The sequence below is a fragment of the Chenopodium album genome, chromosome 5 (assembly GCF_948465745.1).
Source record: "Chenopodium album chromosome 5, dcCheAlbu1.1, whole genome shotgun sequence".
Taxonomy (NCBI): domain Eukaryota; kingdom Viridiplantae; phylum Streptophyta; class Magnoliopsida; order Caryophyllales; family Amaranthaceae; genus Chenopodium; species Chenopodium album.
The window spans coordinates 52,760,001-52,777,795 of record NC_137838.1 but is presented as its reverse complement, the minus strand read 5'-3'; the positions used below and the strand labels follow the sequence as shown (position 1 = coordinate 52,777,795).

Sequence of the window (17,795 nt, the reverse complement as noted above, 5' to 3'; positions counted from 1 at the left end):
ATATTAACCTATTGATAAATAATAAAAGGTCAATACAAGCTATTCTATTCTATATCCTCTTTAATTTAATTTTAGTTCGGTAAAAACCAGTAACTTTAATGAAAAAATACAAAATAAATAAATTAAAATATATAATGGAGAATTAGTAAAAATAATTTCAATTCAACAAAAATAATTTCAGTTTAGCAAAATTAATTTCAATTCGATCAACAAAAATTATTTCAATCCAGCAATTTTAATTTCATTTCTATAAACTTAATTTCATTTCACTAAAAATAATAGTGACCAAATTATTAGTGAAATATGGTAAAATCAAACACGAATATTGGGATAAATGGTGATTAGCATTTAGTATTACATTATAAAATCGTGTATGTTCGTTTGGCATTGCTGTGGTTTTCTGTTTTTTGGTTTTTGTTGTATAAAAATATATGATACCTGTCACATAATGAATAAAAAATTATTTAAACTTATTAAAATCATAATAATTTTGAAAACTGACAACAAAAAAGTGGAAATACCTTTTTCTTGTTTCCTGTTTTTGGTTTTTAGTTTTTAAAAAAACAGGAAACTTAAAACCAAAAATGATGCCAAACAAGCCCAGTTATTGAAAGCTAGTTTTGCTTATCAAGTTCACTAGTGAAATAAAATATGCAAACCTAGTCTCTAAGCATTTATCTAATATGACTAGTTTTTGTCCCGTGTCATGCACGGTTTTATTATTATAAGATTTGTAAATCATAAAATTAAAGTAAATCAAAATAAAGTTAGCTTAAATGGAATGAGTTATACAATATTTTTTTTAGAATTTGATCTACCTTTAAAACTCTTTTGTTAGATAGATAATTTAATACATTGTTATAAATTATTATAACTTTTTATTTTTTAAGAAATAAAAAATTGCCAGAAATTTTTTTATTGTAAATGCAACATGTGTACTTTAAGGATAACTTGGTGATTACTTTAGTATATATTAGGTTAGACGGTTTTAAAATAAGAACTAAATTGTAGACTCTTTAGCACATGTTGAGAAAATAACTATTTTTTTTTTTTTAAGAAGAAAATAACTACTTTCTTTGTCTTCCTAATTATTACTTTCTAATTAAATATGAAAATACAATTTTCAAAAATCCATTATTTTCATATTTAATTAGGAAGAATCAATTAAACCATTTTATTAACTATTTTTAACAACTACTTGTAAATAACTTAATATGCTTAGAAAACCTAGTATTTATTATTCAATTGGAATTTAATTTTCAACACAATGTTAATTAAGGTAGCTCTAAAAGAAAAAACAAAAAAATACAATATGACATCATTCTTGCATTTTGGCAGAATAAAATTAAAATAAAAGAGTGACATGTAGACAGTGATGACGTCAGCTGTTGTTACTTTAGTAATATTTATAGAAGATTAGTATAGATTTGTAATTCATAATTTTAAGTGGAAGAGTCCAACTTCATGAATTCTATCTAAAACTACCATCTTTGAAATGCATTGTTAACCAAGTCACATGCTTCTTACAAATATACAATATAATGACTTAATTAGATATCTAATATATGGAAAATTTGTTCAAAAGGACCAAGAAAGAGGGCAATTTTGTTCAGAAGGACCAATTAAGCCAAAAGTTGTTTAAAAGGACCACAAAAGATAGTTTGGGTTGTTGAGGGGGACCAAGGTCAATTTTCAGGCAAGTCAACGCCGGACTCCGTCGTTGACCGTCACGTGCATGGCACGTGACTCGTTAATTTCACCAAAATTAATTTTTTTTTTCCTTTTTCCACAATTTTCCTCTAATTTTCCAATTAACCCCATTTTAACCCTTTTCAATTCCATTCTATCTCCTCCTTTCTTACTCTAGAAGCAATATTCATGGCATTTACTCCTCTTGTTTGCCATTGTTAGTGGGAAAACTTTGCTATTTTAAATTGATTGCTGATTAGTTTGCCCATATTTGCAATTGATTGCAATTTCAGTTTGCCCATATTGATGTTGCTGCAAATCCAAATTTGAAACACAAAAACGAACAACATCAAGCAAAATCCCCTAAATTCGACAAATCGCAACCAAAATCACAACACATGCCTTGTTCCGCTTTTCCTCGATTGCGCTCTAGATAAATTGTTAGCAGAAAGAGGGCGCAATTGCATATTGTTCAGAATCTAGGGTTTATCCATTGAGGAGAGAGAAAGAAGAAGAATTATAAGATTTGGGGGGAAATGGTGATTTTGGGGGGGAATTCGTGAAGAGTAATGGAAAAAAAGGAAAAAAATAAAATAAAAATTTGACCCAATTTAACGAGTCACGTGACAAGCACGTGATGGTCAACGCCGGATTCCGGCGTTGACTTGCCGGTAAATGTAACATGGTCCCACTCAACAACCTAAAGTGTGTTTTGTGGTCCTTTTAAACAACTTTTGGCTTAATTGGTCCTTTTGAATAAAAGTGTCCTCTTTCTTGGTCCTTTTGAACAAATTTTCCCTAATATATTAAGTTTTATGAAGCATATAATAACAGCTTTTGTATCATAATGACTCTTTAGCCTCACAATCTTGATTAATATGCATCTCTATTTAATTCTTATTCCCAGAAAATCTCCGAAAAGATTATTATATTGTTTCCTAATGGTCCAAACAACCTTATGTATGGATGCTGAAGTGCGGTATGCCAAACAGACAGAATCCAATCAGCAATGTCCAAATTTGTTCTTCCTTACATCCGCGATTTAGCTTGTTTCATTGGTCCAGAACTCTACAAAAAATAACAAGAGCAGAATATGTTATCACCCATTAATTATAAAACTAGTCTCTTAAAAAAAAGATTCCATAAATTATTCACAGCAGCAGGACAGCAGGAGTATATAACAGTATAACGAATTCAAAGATATCACCAAAAACGGAAAGAGTGTAACATCTCAGCTCAATTGACAAAGAACAATACATGTCACAACTAAAATCAAAAGAAAGGTAGTATATATTACTTCATATTTTCAGATGCATTACTTTCAATAAATGGAACTTTAAATTTAGATGCATCAATTTCTTTTTGGCAAAGTTGGCTTAACAACACGAACTTTTAACAAGGTGCAAGTAGCAGCATGAACTTTGACTAGTAGCTATAACAACACAAACTTCTTTATTAGGTGCACAAAATATCATAAATGAAGCTTGATACCAAAAATTTTGCCGAAGACACGGTATCCAATATTTTATCATCATAAAAAATCGTCTGGTATTGTGTGCCTCGAATTTTATGCAGGAAAAAAACTTATCAAGCGAGGTTTTGGAAATCAATTTAGTCAAATTTGAGATCAAATTTAGCAAAAAAATTTACTAAAAAATTGATTTGCGTGCTGTAAAAATATCTCGGTAAAGGTCTTGGGTCAATTTGGACCTTGAGGACTAAATATGATATTAAAATTTGCAAAAAGTTAATAAAATATTAATATTCGATAAAATTACCGATCCTCGATTTCATTTATGATATTTTGCGCACCCGATGAAGAAGTTGGTGTTGTCACGGCTACTAGTCAAAGTTCACGATGTTATATGCACCTTGTCAAAAGTTCGTGTTATTAAGGCCAATTTTTCCTTTCTTTTTTAGTTGATAATTATCTCTGTCTTTCTCATATCACATGGGGACCCTACATTTTCTCTCTGCTCTTAAAAAGTGCCTAGGAGTCTGTAAATTCAAAAGTGATGCATCTAAAAAAAGGAGGATGTAGTTGGAACAATAGATATGTGCAAACCACCATCAAAAGTTACGAAACAGCACATCACCAATTACTTGATGCAGAAAATGAGAAGTTTCTTACCAATGGAGCCCCCTTGGCTGCCTTCTCAGCCATGTAGGCACAAGGCTTGAAGAACCCTCCGTATTGTTTAGACCATTCCTCCAGCCTAGAATATATGTACTTAGATCCCAGCATGTCAGCCCAGAACAAGATTCCACCTCTGAAGTCATTAAACATCATATTAGTTTCCATTTTCCCAAGTCTCCCGAACATTTTAGAGAATCAAACTTCATCACTTAAAAACATTTCATTTTAATAGAGATATTACTCAAAATGCATACAGAATCAAACTTTAGAACTTATAAACATATCATTTTTATGAAAACTAAAGACAAGACCTGTAAGGAGGAAACCCCATGCCCATGACACCAGCAATATCCAGATCTGACGCTTTCACTGCAATTCCTTCTGCCAGGACTCGGCAAGCTTCATTGACCACAGGGAAAAAGATCATCTCTATTATGTCCTTCTCAGGTAAGTTCGCTATCTGTAATCAGAGTTCAGTGAGAGAGGGTATATAAATTGGCTTAGTAATTTGTAACTCAGTGAAAGACAGAAAAAAGGCATTCCATAATAACAGGGAAAGCATAATAGTCAACAGCAAAAAGAATGTAGCTATTTTTGTAATAAAACATGCCAATGACGAAAGATATCCAAAAGCCCAGTATAGCAGCTAAATGAATTTACTCTGTCAACAAATTTTTTTGTTTACATAACAACCAATGATTCTTGTTCTTCCGAATAGGTTGCCAGTCAGTCAATAAATATTGGCTTTAAATTGGTCAGTCAATAAATATTAGCTTCAAATTTCATACACTTTTGAAATTTAAAGTTGATACCGATTGACTGACAGTAGCAACCTAATCGGACAAGAATGCAGTCATGCATAGAGAAGATGCACAGACAATAATGGAAAGCACAACATACATGTCACTTACATTACATGCATTACTTTTTTTATAATTCAATATACATCTATATACAAGTTTACTTTAATATTCCTACCAAAAAAGTGGAACTACAAAGAGAGGGAAACATGTTAGAAATATACCAAACATTCATAGTTAGTAATTTAGATGGTAAAAAAAATCACAAAATTCAAACCTTAGGATCAACACTAATCCCAGAAATTTCCCTTGCTTTCTCAATATATTTCTTTAATTCAGGGTCTGGGCTAGCCTTGCGCTTATCATCATACAGATAGAACCCTTTACGAGTTGATTCACCTGAGAGAGAGGTAACAAAAGAATCCAAGCCATTCAGCATACATGAGATCAATATCCAATAATGAAAATTTTCTATATTGAAGATTCTGCTACCTGCTCTTTTATCTTCTTGCATAAGAGGGATAATCATAGATTTGTAAGTTCTGTCAGGGAAATGCTCAATGTATTGCATGGCAGTTGCAACGCCTACTCCAAACCCAACAAGGTCAACCAATCTGTAATAAAGTGTAAAAGATAAATTTTTTGAAACAATATAAATCATATAATGATGGCCAGTTGAGAAAACAGAAAGGAAAAAAAAAAAGGTGCAAAAGGTTTTACGCTATTTTACCTAAATGGACCCATTGGCATTCCAAACTTTGTAATTGCTCTGTCAATCTTATATAAATCAGTGCCATGCTCAACAAGTAGCATAGCTGCTTGTGTATAAGGGAAAAACATTCTATTGACAGCAAACCCCGTACAGTTTCCAACAATGACGGGTGTCTTCTTTATCTTTTTTCCAAGATCTAGCACATCAACTATTACTTGGGGAGAAGTCTTTTGAGTACGGACAATCTCCAATAGGGGCATGATATGAGCAGGACTGCAATTCAAGCATTATCAAAATTATCATGTATTTGAATTAAAAATGAAGGTACAGATGAGGGGTAAAAGGCACATCAAGAGTGTCCACCAAGTACAGCCAAGAATGGTCTTATAAAAGATGCAGGGCAAGAATGCATAATAATCACCTAAAGAAATGAGCTCCAACAATACGATCTTGGGACCGAGTCTTTTCACCTATAAGGTTAAGATCAATAGTAGAAGTATTACTTGCAAGTATGCAATGCGGAGGACAATACTTCTCTAGATCAGCAAAAATTTGTTGCTTCAAGGAAACGTTCTCAATGACAGCCTGTAAGAAGATGAATTTGGTTCCAAACATTTAAATAATATTTAATTCAACCAAGAATTGACTACACTTATCAGCAGCACAGGAAAAAGCACACCCAACCTCTATGACAATATCCACATCTCTAAAGTTGTCATAGTCCAGAGATCCTTGAATAAGCGACATGGTCTTTCCAAACTTCTCCTCGGTCATTTTCCCTTTCTTGACCCGGCTTTGCAAGTTGGCTAAATTAAAATAAAAAAAAAATGTGTTATTCCAAGAAAAAATTTCCAACAATAACAAATCAAACTCAAAACGTAATTCCAGGATCTAGGGTATACCTTTCACTCTGCCAATACCCGCTTCTAAAAGCTTATTGTTCACTTCTTTTAATACAACAGGATAGCTACTAAGAACCAATGCTGTAGCTATTCCAGAACCCATCAGACCACCACCAATAACAGCAACCTTTTTTATCCGTCTTGGTGAAAGACCCAAGTCAGTCACACCAGGGACCTGTTTTGGGATTCAAAATACTTGGTAAACCCAATCACAGGCAAGGAAGATGCATAATCAGATAGGGAACTAAGGGAAACACCAGCACAGCATTTCTTAAGCAGATAATACAACTCACTTATAGTACCCGGAAATCCGAAACCTTCCCCCCCCCCCCCCCCCTCCCCTCCTGGGATTTTGCATGCACATAGTGTAGACACCCATTTGTATCTCCCAAAAACCAAATCCAGTGATGAGCACCTCTCACGTCAAATCATAATCGAATGAGGTGAAAGTGTGGAAAGTCTAGTGTTGCGGTTAGTTTTAAATTCTTTTCTTTCTCTCTGTTTTTGAAAACCTATTTTAAGAAAACAGTCAATCCAGTTTAGTTTGGTCCATGGTAAGGGTCCAATAATGGTGTAGTTGGATGGGGCTTGAAAAGAGCTTTCCAACGTTATATTATAAGCCCAATTCCGATGAATAATGAGGAAGTTATGGCCAAATTACTAACTGGGTCCGGTTTGATATTTATATGCGGCCCAATGATCTAGAGGAGGGCCTAATATTGATTTATCATTCCTAATGTAATTAGAATTGATTTTAGTTTTCGAGATTCTTCTAGAAGGTTCTTTTCATTCCTAATATAATAAGCATTGATAAATTGACTTTGGTTGACTTTTTAGAGTTTTTATCATAATAAAAGAAGTGTTTTTAAGGAAAATACGATTTTTCCCTTCTATACGGCTAAATTTTATCAAAATTAGAAAACGCGTGAAAACTGTTTTTAGCGCCTGACGACAGCATTAGGGGCTGGCGCTAATGCTCGCCAGACGCTAAGTTGTTTTATTCTTTTCGAAACTCTGATTCGGTTTTTATCCATCCGGCTGATTTTCTCTATAAATAGCCTCCTAAAACCTCCGTTTTCCATCATCAATTCTTATTCTTTCTAATTATTTCTTCTCATCAACTCTCATCAAGAATTTCTTGATTCTCTCTCCCTTTTTCTAGCCTAGCTTTTTACAAACAAAATTTCTCATACATTAGCACTAGACACACCTAGCCAAATTCGAAGTTGCCTTCGCCCTAGACGTGAAAGGTTTTAATTTCTAAGGGTTTGATCCCAATTCTCTATTTCAATTATTTAATTTAATTGTTTTGATTTATTATTTTTCCTTCAAGTTACTAACGTGTGTATTTTGTTATTAGAAAGAGATACGAGGCATCCAAGTAAGTGCTTTAATTGATTTTATTGATTTTATGGTTCTTAGAAATCATGTTTAGGTTGTTATTATGATTCCTAGTATCATGTTAGGATGTTTTTCTTAAAATTTGATGTTTTGAATAATAACAACGATTTCTAGTATCATGTTTAATGTAATTTCTAATATCAAGTATGATTAAAAGAATGCTTCCTAGTATCATGTCTAGGGTAAAGAATAAGTTTCTTAAATAAATTATGATTTCTATGATGCTTCCTATTTTTCTTTTCTAATATTCGTGTTAATATCATGTTAGGGCTAAATCTTTGATTTTTATTGTCTAGTGATATGCTAGGGTTTGTTATTAATCTTATTAGTATCATGCCTAGGATCTTGCTATTATTATGGTTTAACATGATTATGATTATTTTAATTATTATGATGATTATTATTATAATTGTTATGATTATTATTATATTGTTTGATTATATATTTATTGTTATTTTTTTATCACACCTTTTATGTATGTTTAAAGGGAATTTGTATTTGTAATCATGCTTAATAAGATAATTAATAATCTTATTCAGGGTTAATTTGATTATGATTCAAGTGATCGACAAATAGTTTTATTTGTGCATTAATATTCAACCAACATAGATTAAACAGGTTTCGGGTTAAACCTATTGATTGCATGTTACTCAGAAAGCGCACGTGAATACGATCAGAATAAAGTAGAGGCTTATTATTAGGGCAGGTTCAATCTCTTTTAAGTTGAATTTGTACGTTCATCCCCGAACTACCAGTCTTGGTTCCAGACTTATTGGAGTTGACGATCTCTTGGATCGTTAAGGGGTATAACCTTCACCTCGTGAACGGTTTACAAATTCCTAAAACTTGTTGGCGACTCTTTTGCTCTAGCTTCCTTCCCTTTGGACGCCACCGTACTTTAGTGTGTGATCACAGTAGGGTTCAAGCTAGAGGTAATGCTTGAAATATTCCCTACACATAAAGACGTAGATTATTTATTTCCAACTTAGATTTCAAGTGAATCATGCCATAGAGAGGTTGGAGAAGCTAAATACTCCAACATAAGCATTGGAACCGTATATATTGTGTAGCTGGCTAGCTGTTTAAAATTAATTTTCTTACTATGTTATAAGTGACATTTATGTCACTTTTAAGTTTTTTTTTTTTTTGGTGTCATTTGCTTGTTATTTTTCCAATAATTTCCCTCACTTTAACCTTTATTTCCACTTTGTTGCTTATTCTCGTCTTTTGTCTCTTAATTTGAGTATTTTGGTAGTTATAATTAATAATTAAGAGTTCTTCATTCTCTCCTTTTCTTACTCCCTCCGTGTTTTTTTAAAGTGTTACGCCGTGTTTTAATAAGTGTTACTTCTTTTTTTTTTTGGCAAAAAGCTATATTAAAATATTATATCTCTCTCCTCTCATGGTCCCCACCCAAACTCACTTTCTTTATTATATCTCTCCTCTCACATTCATTACTTTTCAATAAACTATTAACCCCACTATCTTTCTTTTACAATTTTTTAATACTCCAACTACCCCACTTATCACTTATTTTATTTAAGTCAATTAAATTGCCTAAAACTATGTGGCAGTCAAACTGTAACACTTAAAAAAACACGGAGGGTGTATTTTATTTAGTTTAGCACTTTATTTAACTTCGTTTTATTTTATTCTAGATTCTCCCTCGTGTTTGGTTTTGTTTGTAGGAGTGTTCGGGTCAAGGCACATATTTCAAGGTCAATTGGCTTGGATTGAAATTTCGTGTCCAAATCAAGTAAATGCCAACAAAGCTGCAACAACTGCTGCTCACCTCAACCTTATCCATCACCGCACCAATTTATTAACTTACACCACACCTATGTTCACCGGACTCGGCAAAAAACCCAAAGTGTCCGTGTCGACACGACACGACGCGGACACGGAATTCGTGTCAAATTCAACTTTTGATCTCGGACACTTCAGAGAGAGAGGAATGGGAGAAAGTATGAAACAGAGCTGAATTTTTTTATTAAAAAATAAATAAATATAAATAAATACATAATTCCGCTGTGTACTGGTTGTCGACAGTTCGGCACCATCTGTGGAGGTGGACTTGCGGCAGGCCGGCAGCCTTTCCCTCTTTAGATCTAAAATTATCTTCTGTTGAAAATTTCACATCCTAATTCATATTTTTGGCGATTTTAATGGGAAAATCATGAAGCCATGTCATTTTGAAGACGAAGAATGGTGAAAAAATAATTAGAAAAGGAAAAGAGATGAAGAAGACAAGAAGTTAAAGAAGGAAGCCATTTGAGCTGATAAAAATGGTGAAAGAAAGTAATGGGTGAAAAAGAGAGAAGAAGACAGTCAAAATAGAGATAAGAATTTTTAAAAAAAAGTACTATACAGTTGTACTACTAACTTTTGTTTATAAGATAAGTAATTTAGTAAAGGGACTTTATCATGTTGGTAACTTGCTATGTACTCCGTATCTTTCTTTTCCCTTCTTTTTTTGTTTCTTATATATATATATATATATTTTTTCTGAAAACATTTCTTTTTTTTTTTTTTTTCAGCAATTGTTTGGAAATTTTTAATTTTTAACTTAGGATAAAGTGGAAACACTTATCGCTAAAAAAATAAATAAATAAAAATAAATAAAAAAATAAAAAAAAAAACTTGCTGAAAAAAATTACCATTAGTGAAAAAATAGATAATTGCCCCTTATAGGTGTTTTTATGGATTTTAAAAATAGGAGAGTTGTCAATTGTGATTAAAAATTGTCAATATGAATATTTAAATATTTTATACTTGGAAAAGTGTGCAATATATCCTAAATTTTAAAACTTTTTTTTTTTTTTTGGGTATCCATGTGACTTTTGAGAGTTTGATATAAAAGGAGTTTATATTGTTAAGAAAATAAAAATGAACTCACGTATATTGTTACATTTGGTTTGATGTATGGGTAAATAATGGGTAATAAGGAAAGTAGTAGTGGTCAAGTGGATTATAATGTCAATTGCTTTATTAAAAATTGTTAGACATAATTGTGTTTTGGAATGTTATGCTACTTACTTTTCAACGTATTAAATACTCGTAATAAACTGGGTACAAATGTCGAAAATTAATAAAAAATATATATGAACATTGTTGAAATAATAACCTAGTAAGGTAAATTTGTCTAATATTTTTGATATATAGAAAGAATCTTTTCAAATAGAACAAATAAAAAACACCCAAAATGAAATATATAATTCACAAAAAAAACAAAAAAATAAACCATAATAAGTTATATAAAAAGACAAAAAATTTATAGTATGAAGTAATAAATAAATAATTCTTCAAAAACAAAAGTAATAAATAAATAAGACTAAAATTAAGGTGAAGAAAAAGAACAAAAGGTAACAATAATAATAATAATAATAATAATAATAATAATAATAATAATAATAATAATAATAATAATAATAATAATAATAATAATAGTAATAGCAATAATAATAATTTTAATAATAATAATAATAATAATAATAATAATAATAATAATAATAATAATAATAATAGATGAATAGTAAAAAAAAAGTAAAAATGTTTTATTTATTTAAACACGAAGGTTGTAATAAAGAATGTAAGTTATTATAATTAAGATAGAGTAATAGAAAGAATAAAAAATGTAAGTTTGTAAAAAAAAAAAAAAAAGGTGATTAAGTAATGTAGAAAGTATAAAAAGGTGTAATTATCATTAGATTGAATGGGAACTAGTCTTAACTACTATTAACCTATAAGATCTAGCTTATTAGATTATCGTGAGAAAAAGGTGATTAAGTAATAAAGAAAGTATGAAAAAGTGTAATTATCATTCTATTGAATGGATAACAGTCTTAATTACTGTTAACCTATAAGATCCGGTTTATTAGACTATCGTGAGATAAAGGTCATTAAGTAATAAAGAAAGTATGAAAAGGTGTAATTATCGTTCTATTGAATGGATACCAGTCTTAACTACTGTTAACCTATAAGATCCGACTTATTAGACTATCGTGAGATAAAGGTAATTACGTAATAAAGAAAGCATGAAAAGGTGTAATTATCATTAGATTGAATGGATACCAGTCTTAACTACTGTTAACCTATAAGATCCAGCTTATTAGATTATCGTGAGAAAAAGGTGATTAAGTAGTAAAGAAAGTATGAAAAGGTGTAATTATCGTTAGATTGAATGTGTACTAGTGTTAACTAATGTTAACCTATAAGATCCAGCTTATTAGACTATCGTGAGATAAAGGTAATTAAGTAATAGTGAAATGAACTATTATTAACTACTCTTAACTTCTTAACCTATAAGAGATTATTAGATAATAGTTGATTAAACTTATAATAAGTACTTTGTAATACTTTATGAACTTATTTGCCTGAACTTATTAAAACTTACTAGATAATATTATATTGAACTATGACTTAACATGTTAAAACTTATTAGGTAATTAGAAATTGAGGGACTTAACATCTTAAAACTTATTACTAAGTAGTAGTAGTAGTAATAATAATAATAATAATAATAATTATTAACCCACATACTCATACGATGAAATTGTGGTAAGATGACTAGAATCTTCCCCCCTAACAACAATTACTAGATTCTTCTTATAATATTATAATTCATTATACTTAGTGGAAGCACACTAGCCTTAAGGTCTACAAGCCTAGCACTGTATTGCAATGATGCCTTCAAAAAAAACTTTTCCATGATTTAATCTCCACCGCCCATTCAATTACAACTAGCCCCATTCCCTCCCAAAATTTCATTTTCCCTCACAACACCATAGTTACATAAACTATCTCTCACATTCTTCTCCAATTATTCAGAGAAGATCAAGATCAAGAAACAAGATCAAGACCTCTATCACGTCTAATTACTAGGTAATTAGTCAGATTCTTGCTAAATTGTTTCATTTGAGTTATTAATTTTCACTTTGACAATTTATTATACAATCAGTAACAAAATGCTTGTTGTTGCAACCTAATTTATTTCTGTAATTTCACTACCAGGACCAAAACAAATGAAGCCCATCAATCGTCCAACAAAAAACATCGGATTCGATAATGCACCATTGTGGAATCATGTTACAGTACTCACAACTACAGGAGGAGGTGGAAACAGAGTATGGACATGCAAGTATTGTGGCAAGAAGGTAACTGGTTCTTACTCAAGACTTAAAGGACATTTATTAAAAATTCCTAACCTAGGTGTTGAAGCTTGTAAAATAATTTCTGATGATGTTTACCGCCAAATAAGAAAGAATATGATGAGGCAGAAGAACAAAAGGCAAAACATGCACTTAATGCAAAACAAAAAAGAGACTATGTATCACTTCCTGAAGGGTCTGACATTATACAACATAAGAAAAGGAAAGGAAGTTTAGAATACTCATTTAATGTCCTAGAGAGGAAGGAGGCCGATAAAGAATGTGCCATGGCATTTTACACAGGTGCTATTCCTTTTAATTTTGCAAGAAATCCCTATTTCAGAGCATTTTGTCAAAGACTTGCTAATGGTAATTTAAGTGGATATGGACCTCCAACCCCTACAAGACTTAGTACTACTCTCTTAGCCCAACTAAAAGCACATGTAGGAGAGTTATTACAGCCTATAAAAGATTCATGGAAGAAGAGGGGGGCATCAATTTGCTCTGATGGTTGGTCTGATGGCCAATCAAGGCCATTAATCAACCTTATGGTCGCTTCTGGTGCAGGGCCGATGTTCATGAAAGCTGTGGATGCTAGTGATGTTATACAAAAAAGTGCAGACTATATTGCAGGTAATCATTGAAGAGACTGGAGATGAGAAGGTTGTGCAAATTGTGACCGATAATGCTGCAAATTACAAGGCAGCAGGTGGTAAGATTGAAGAACGATTCCCTCATATATTTTGGACTCCCTGTGCTGTTCATTGTGTGAATTTGGCAATCAAAGCAATCTGTGAGCCAAATGAGAAATCTTCTCACTATGAAGAGTGCAAATGGATAAAAGACTTAGTTTCCCGGGTAAATGAGATCAATGTGTTCATCACAAATCATGGTCTGTCAAAGACAATTTTCGATCTGATGTCAAACTTCTGAAAGTAGCAGAAACCAGATTTGCCTCTAACATTGTGATGGCCATGCGACTTCGAAGGGTCAAAGAAGCACTTGAGAAGATGGTTATGGATGTGGACTGGAAGAATTTTAAGGTGACTGGAAAATCTGCCACTGTAATCCAAGCAAGGGATATCAAAGACTTGATAGTCAGTGATGGATGGTGGGACAGAGTAGATTATTTCTTGAGTTTCACCGAGCCTTTGATGAAGTTTTTAAGGGTAGCAGATATGGATTCCAATGTCCTACCGTATGTTTATGACATGTGGGACACAACCATAGAAGAAGTGAAAAGAGTTATATTTGAGCAAGAGGATAAAAACATACTAACCGATAGCTCAAACTTCTTCAATGCAATTCATCAAGTGTTGGTGACTCGATGGAATAAGAGCAACACTCCTTTGCATTGTTTGGCTCACTCATTAGTTCCTAAATACTATAGTGAGGGCTGGTTGCAAGCTTCAAGCAATGGGGTACGTCGAGTAGCTCCTAATGAAGATGAAGAAGTGTCTATAAATAGAGATTTGTGCTTTCGTAGATTGTTTCCTAACCCGGATGATCTTAAAAAAGTGTAAAAGGAGTATGGAGCTTTTGCTTGTGGTTTGGATTACTTTGGTCAAATTCATGTCATGAATGCAAGGAACGAAGAGGAGCCTCTGTCATGGTGGGCCAATTATGGTGCTTCCACACCATTACTCCAAGGGTTGGCTCTTAAATTGCTTTCCCAACCAGCCTCATCATCATGTTGCGAGAGGAATTGGAGCACATATGGAACTATTCAAACCACTAAGAGAAACAGATTAACTTCTAGCAGAGTTGAAGACTTGGTTTATGTGCATATGAACCTCCGTTTGCTTGCTAGGAAGAAAAACGAGTATCGTGAGGGGCCAAGCTCTTATTGAGACATAGGTAAGTTATTGTGAACAAAGTATTTTTAAACTTAAATTTAAAGAATCTTATTCTAAATTGCTGATGTATTGTCTTTTTTTTTTTTTTTTACTTGAAAGGAGGAGATGTCATGGATGTAGATCACATCTTGGAGCTGGTGGAATTATCTCTTAATGAACCTGAGATTGAAGCCATGACGTTAGAGGTTTGAGTTGGATGAAAGGAGGCTCAGGATCCCTGGTGATATCTAACTAAACTCCTTTATTTTGGATTGCTTTAGCACTGTTAGTGACTAAGTGTTAGTATTTAGTAGCCTTTTTTGCTTTTGCATGGCCATGTTAGTTTGATAGATGTATAGCTAATGTACATGGTAAAATACTTTTATTTTGTGAGTTACATATCTATGTAACTATGTTCTGATTGGTATCAATGTAAGAAAGTAGTTAGAAATTAAGAAATGTCATCCAATATGTAATATGGGTGCATAAAAATCAGAATATGTATTGAAAATTATGAAAACAGAAAAGTTGCAAACTGTAATTTTTTTTAATATTAATGAAATATTAAATATTTTGTAATGTATAATTTTATTGCAAAAAATGAAAGTGCCGTGTCCCCGCACCCGTGTCCAAATATAGGACAGAGTCCCCGTGTCCTAAAATTTTGGAAATTGACGAATCGGACACTCGGACATGTGTCCCTGTCCGACTCACGTACCCGAGTCCATGTAACATAGCACCACACTAACCACTCACCAACACTATATAGGTGTGATCGAGAGTTTGACTACTACCTTGAGTGTGCGGGAGTGACCTAGGTTGTTAAGACATTTTCTCCATTCTTTTGGCTTAATCAATTGGATTATTTATGGTTGTTTGCTTGCGATTGTAATAGTGTATTGGGTACTTCTTGGTGATTTGGATGTGCTCATTGAGGTGTGCTTAATGCTTGCTTTCATTTGGCTAATTGAATACATGATCTAATATTGCTACTCTTTTTAGTTGCTTGGAAAAGAACTAAATAGGTCGATGTGAACCTCCTTGAGTTGATGTTGAGCCCTTGGCTGGGATTGGGTGCTTGATTGTGTAGTGTGCTTGGGAGAGACCTAGATGGTTAGGCAATACCCTCTAATTGATTGAGAATGCCCATGTTTAGTGTAATGTTTGTGTTTGTCTTGTTAATCCTTAATCCCCTTTCCCTAGTGACTTTACTTCTTGTGTTATCTTCTTTTTAGGCGTTCTATTTGCTAGTTTATAGATTGTAGTTGGCTTTAAACACAAAAACCAAAAAAAAAAAAAAAAAATGACCCGCGATAAGGAAATTTGACTTTAGCTAATTCTTTTCACCTACTTCCTAGTGGATACAATCCCTACTCCACTATACTACTCTTTAGTGTAAAGTTTAGGGTATAATTTGACCAGGTTCCTAAACCCACGACACCTAGGAATCCAATCACCGTGTCAGTCTCACTCTCCACCAACTTAAGAAACACACTACTCTAGGCATTATATATGACTGATGGCAAATAATTCAAACCTTTATTGGCCGATGAGCATGATATTTTTATAAATTATAAATGCTGTTTTCTATGACAGTTAACTAAATGTGTGAGAAACTTCACTCAACCAAAACTATCTAGATTTAACTCTTGACACCTAGTTAGACAAACTTTTTATACTTACTAAACGTGTGAGAAACTTCACTCAATCAAAACTACCTACATTCTTCTCTTGGCAGGCTGATGTTTTATACCCCATAAAATATATAAAGATACGACAAGGCAACATAATAACTTCCATTTGATGGCTAAGATCTCCTCCTAATGTTTGAGTCACAAAAAGGTAGAAATTATGAACAGTTACTCATCAACACTAATCACAGTTCATATAAATACATGAAACTCAAATATTTTGTATATCTCGCAAGTGTAGAGGCCTGTAGGGTGGGCCATATGGCGCTTATGAAATGCAACCTGACGGTTTAGTTATTTATGGCCTGCTGGATGATATAAAATTCTGTTCGTTTAATGTGTGTTTAGCCAGAGTTGAAAACCTTGATTTAAATTCAGGGATGGTGCATCAGACTGGAACGCATACAGATATTTGGAAAATAAAAAATTATCACACCATCCATGTTTGTGAGGCCAATTTATCCTCCCCGTACTATTTTTTCGTTATCAAGTTTTAAGTTATTAGAAAAGAACAGAGGTGAAGACTAAAAGGAACAAGAAGAGAAAAGTAGGAGCAGAAGAAAAATTCACTGGGTGATTAGTGAAAAAAAAATAAAAGATGAACCTTTGATGTTCCTCGTTGAGCAAAAAAAATGTGGACCAAACTCTTGCAAGTGTCAGAGCGGAGAAGTTCTTCAAAAGCATCAGCCTCCTGCCAGAGATTAATGTTAAAAAAAATGTCTCAGTACAACAAATGTGCATAGAAAACCTGAAGGAATGATCAACGAGGATATACAAACCTTCCACAAGCCAGCACGAGGTCCAGAAGCTATGCCTTCTTCAATAACATCAATACAAACCTGAGGGTGCCTGAGGTTTGGAGCCTGCTTTCGGGCCTGTGCCCTAGCAAATTTTAATATTTCCCTTGCCTCTCCAAGTGGCTCTAACTTGTCTGTCTTATAAAGACTTGAAACCCAAGGTTTTCTACGCTCTACAATATCAAGGGCCCAGCGACGAGCAGCACTAAGCAATTCGTTGGCTGGGACTACTGCATCAACAAGTCCTAAATCATGGGCTTCTGAACCTCTGACTGCCTTAGAAGTCTGCAGAGGATACAATGAATTTTGATTTAAGAAATTGAATGTCTGGTATATTTCAAGTAAACCATATACCAAAATCTTTTCGACAAATAAAGTTATATAATAAGATAAATAAATTACCAGCATCATTTCAAGAGCTTTAGAGAGTCCGACTAGCCGAGGAAGACGCTGGGTCCCTGAGATCATTGAGATTATAATATAAAGTAGCACAAAGTATAAAATCTAAAGCATAAATTTTTGGATCAATTTGCCCAGCATTCAATAATACTAGAGCCAGATATATTGTTACGTTGCTCTAATATTACATGCAACATGAGGATTTGCATTTGCAAGTTTAAATGACTTATATATAAACATGGCATCATATTGTTATTCAGGGCCGTAGCAATGATTTTGGGGGCC

General features: G+C 32.9%; 2 protein-coding genes across 2 annotated transcripts in view; both read right to left on the bottom strand.

The window, feature by feature from the left end:
• Nucleotides 1-17,795, bottom strand: part of LOC145630736 (uncharacterized) — a 92,583-nt gene that overhangs the window by 37,101 nt on the left and 37,687 nt on the right. The window lies entirely within an intron of this gene.
• The window catches only part of LOC145632103 (peroxisomal fatty acid beta-oxidation multifunctional protein MFP2-like), a 25,176-nt gene continuing 8,850 nt past the window's right edge, over nt 1,470-17,795 (bottom strand). The window contains exons 7-18 of the mRNA XM_081684389.1: nt 17,514-17,569; nt 17,094-17,396; nt 16,919-17,005; nt 6,241-6,415; nt 6,023-6,144; nt 5,760-5,923; nt 5,357-5,611; nt 5,119-5,240; nt 4,904-5,025; nt 4,138-4,286; nt 3,821-3,959; nt 1,470-2,757 (exon numbers count right to left, since the gene is read on the bottom strand). Of these exons, the coding sequence (XP_081540515.1) occupies nt 2,719-2,757; nt 3,821-3,959; nt 4,138-4,286; nt 4,904-5,025; nt 5,119-5,240; nt 5,357-5,611; nt 5,760-5,923; nt 6,023-6,144; nt 6,241-6,415; nt 16,919-17,005; nt 17,094-17,396; nt 17,514-17,569 (1,733 nt within the window). The 3' untranslated portion in view covers nt 1,470-2,718. The remainder of the gene's footprint in view (nt 2,758-3,820; nt 3,960-4,137; nt 4,287-4,903; nt 5,026-5,118; nt 5,241-5,356; nt 5,612-5,759; nt 5,924-6,022; nt 6,145-6,240; nt 6,416-16,918; nt 17,006-17,093; nt 17,397-17,513; nt 17,570-17,795) is intronic.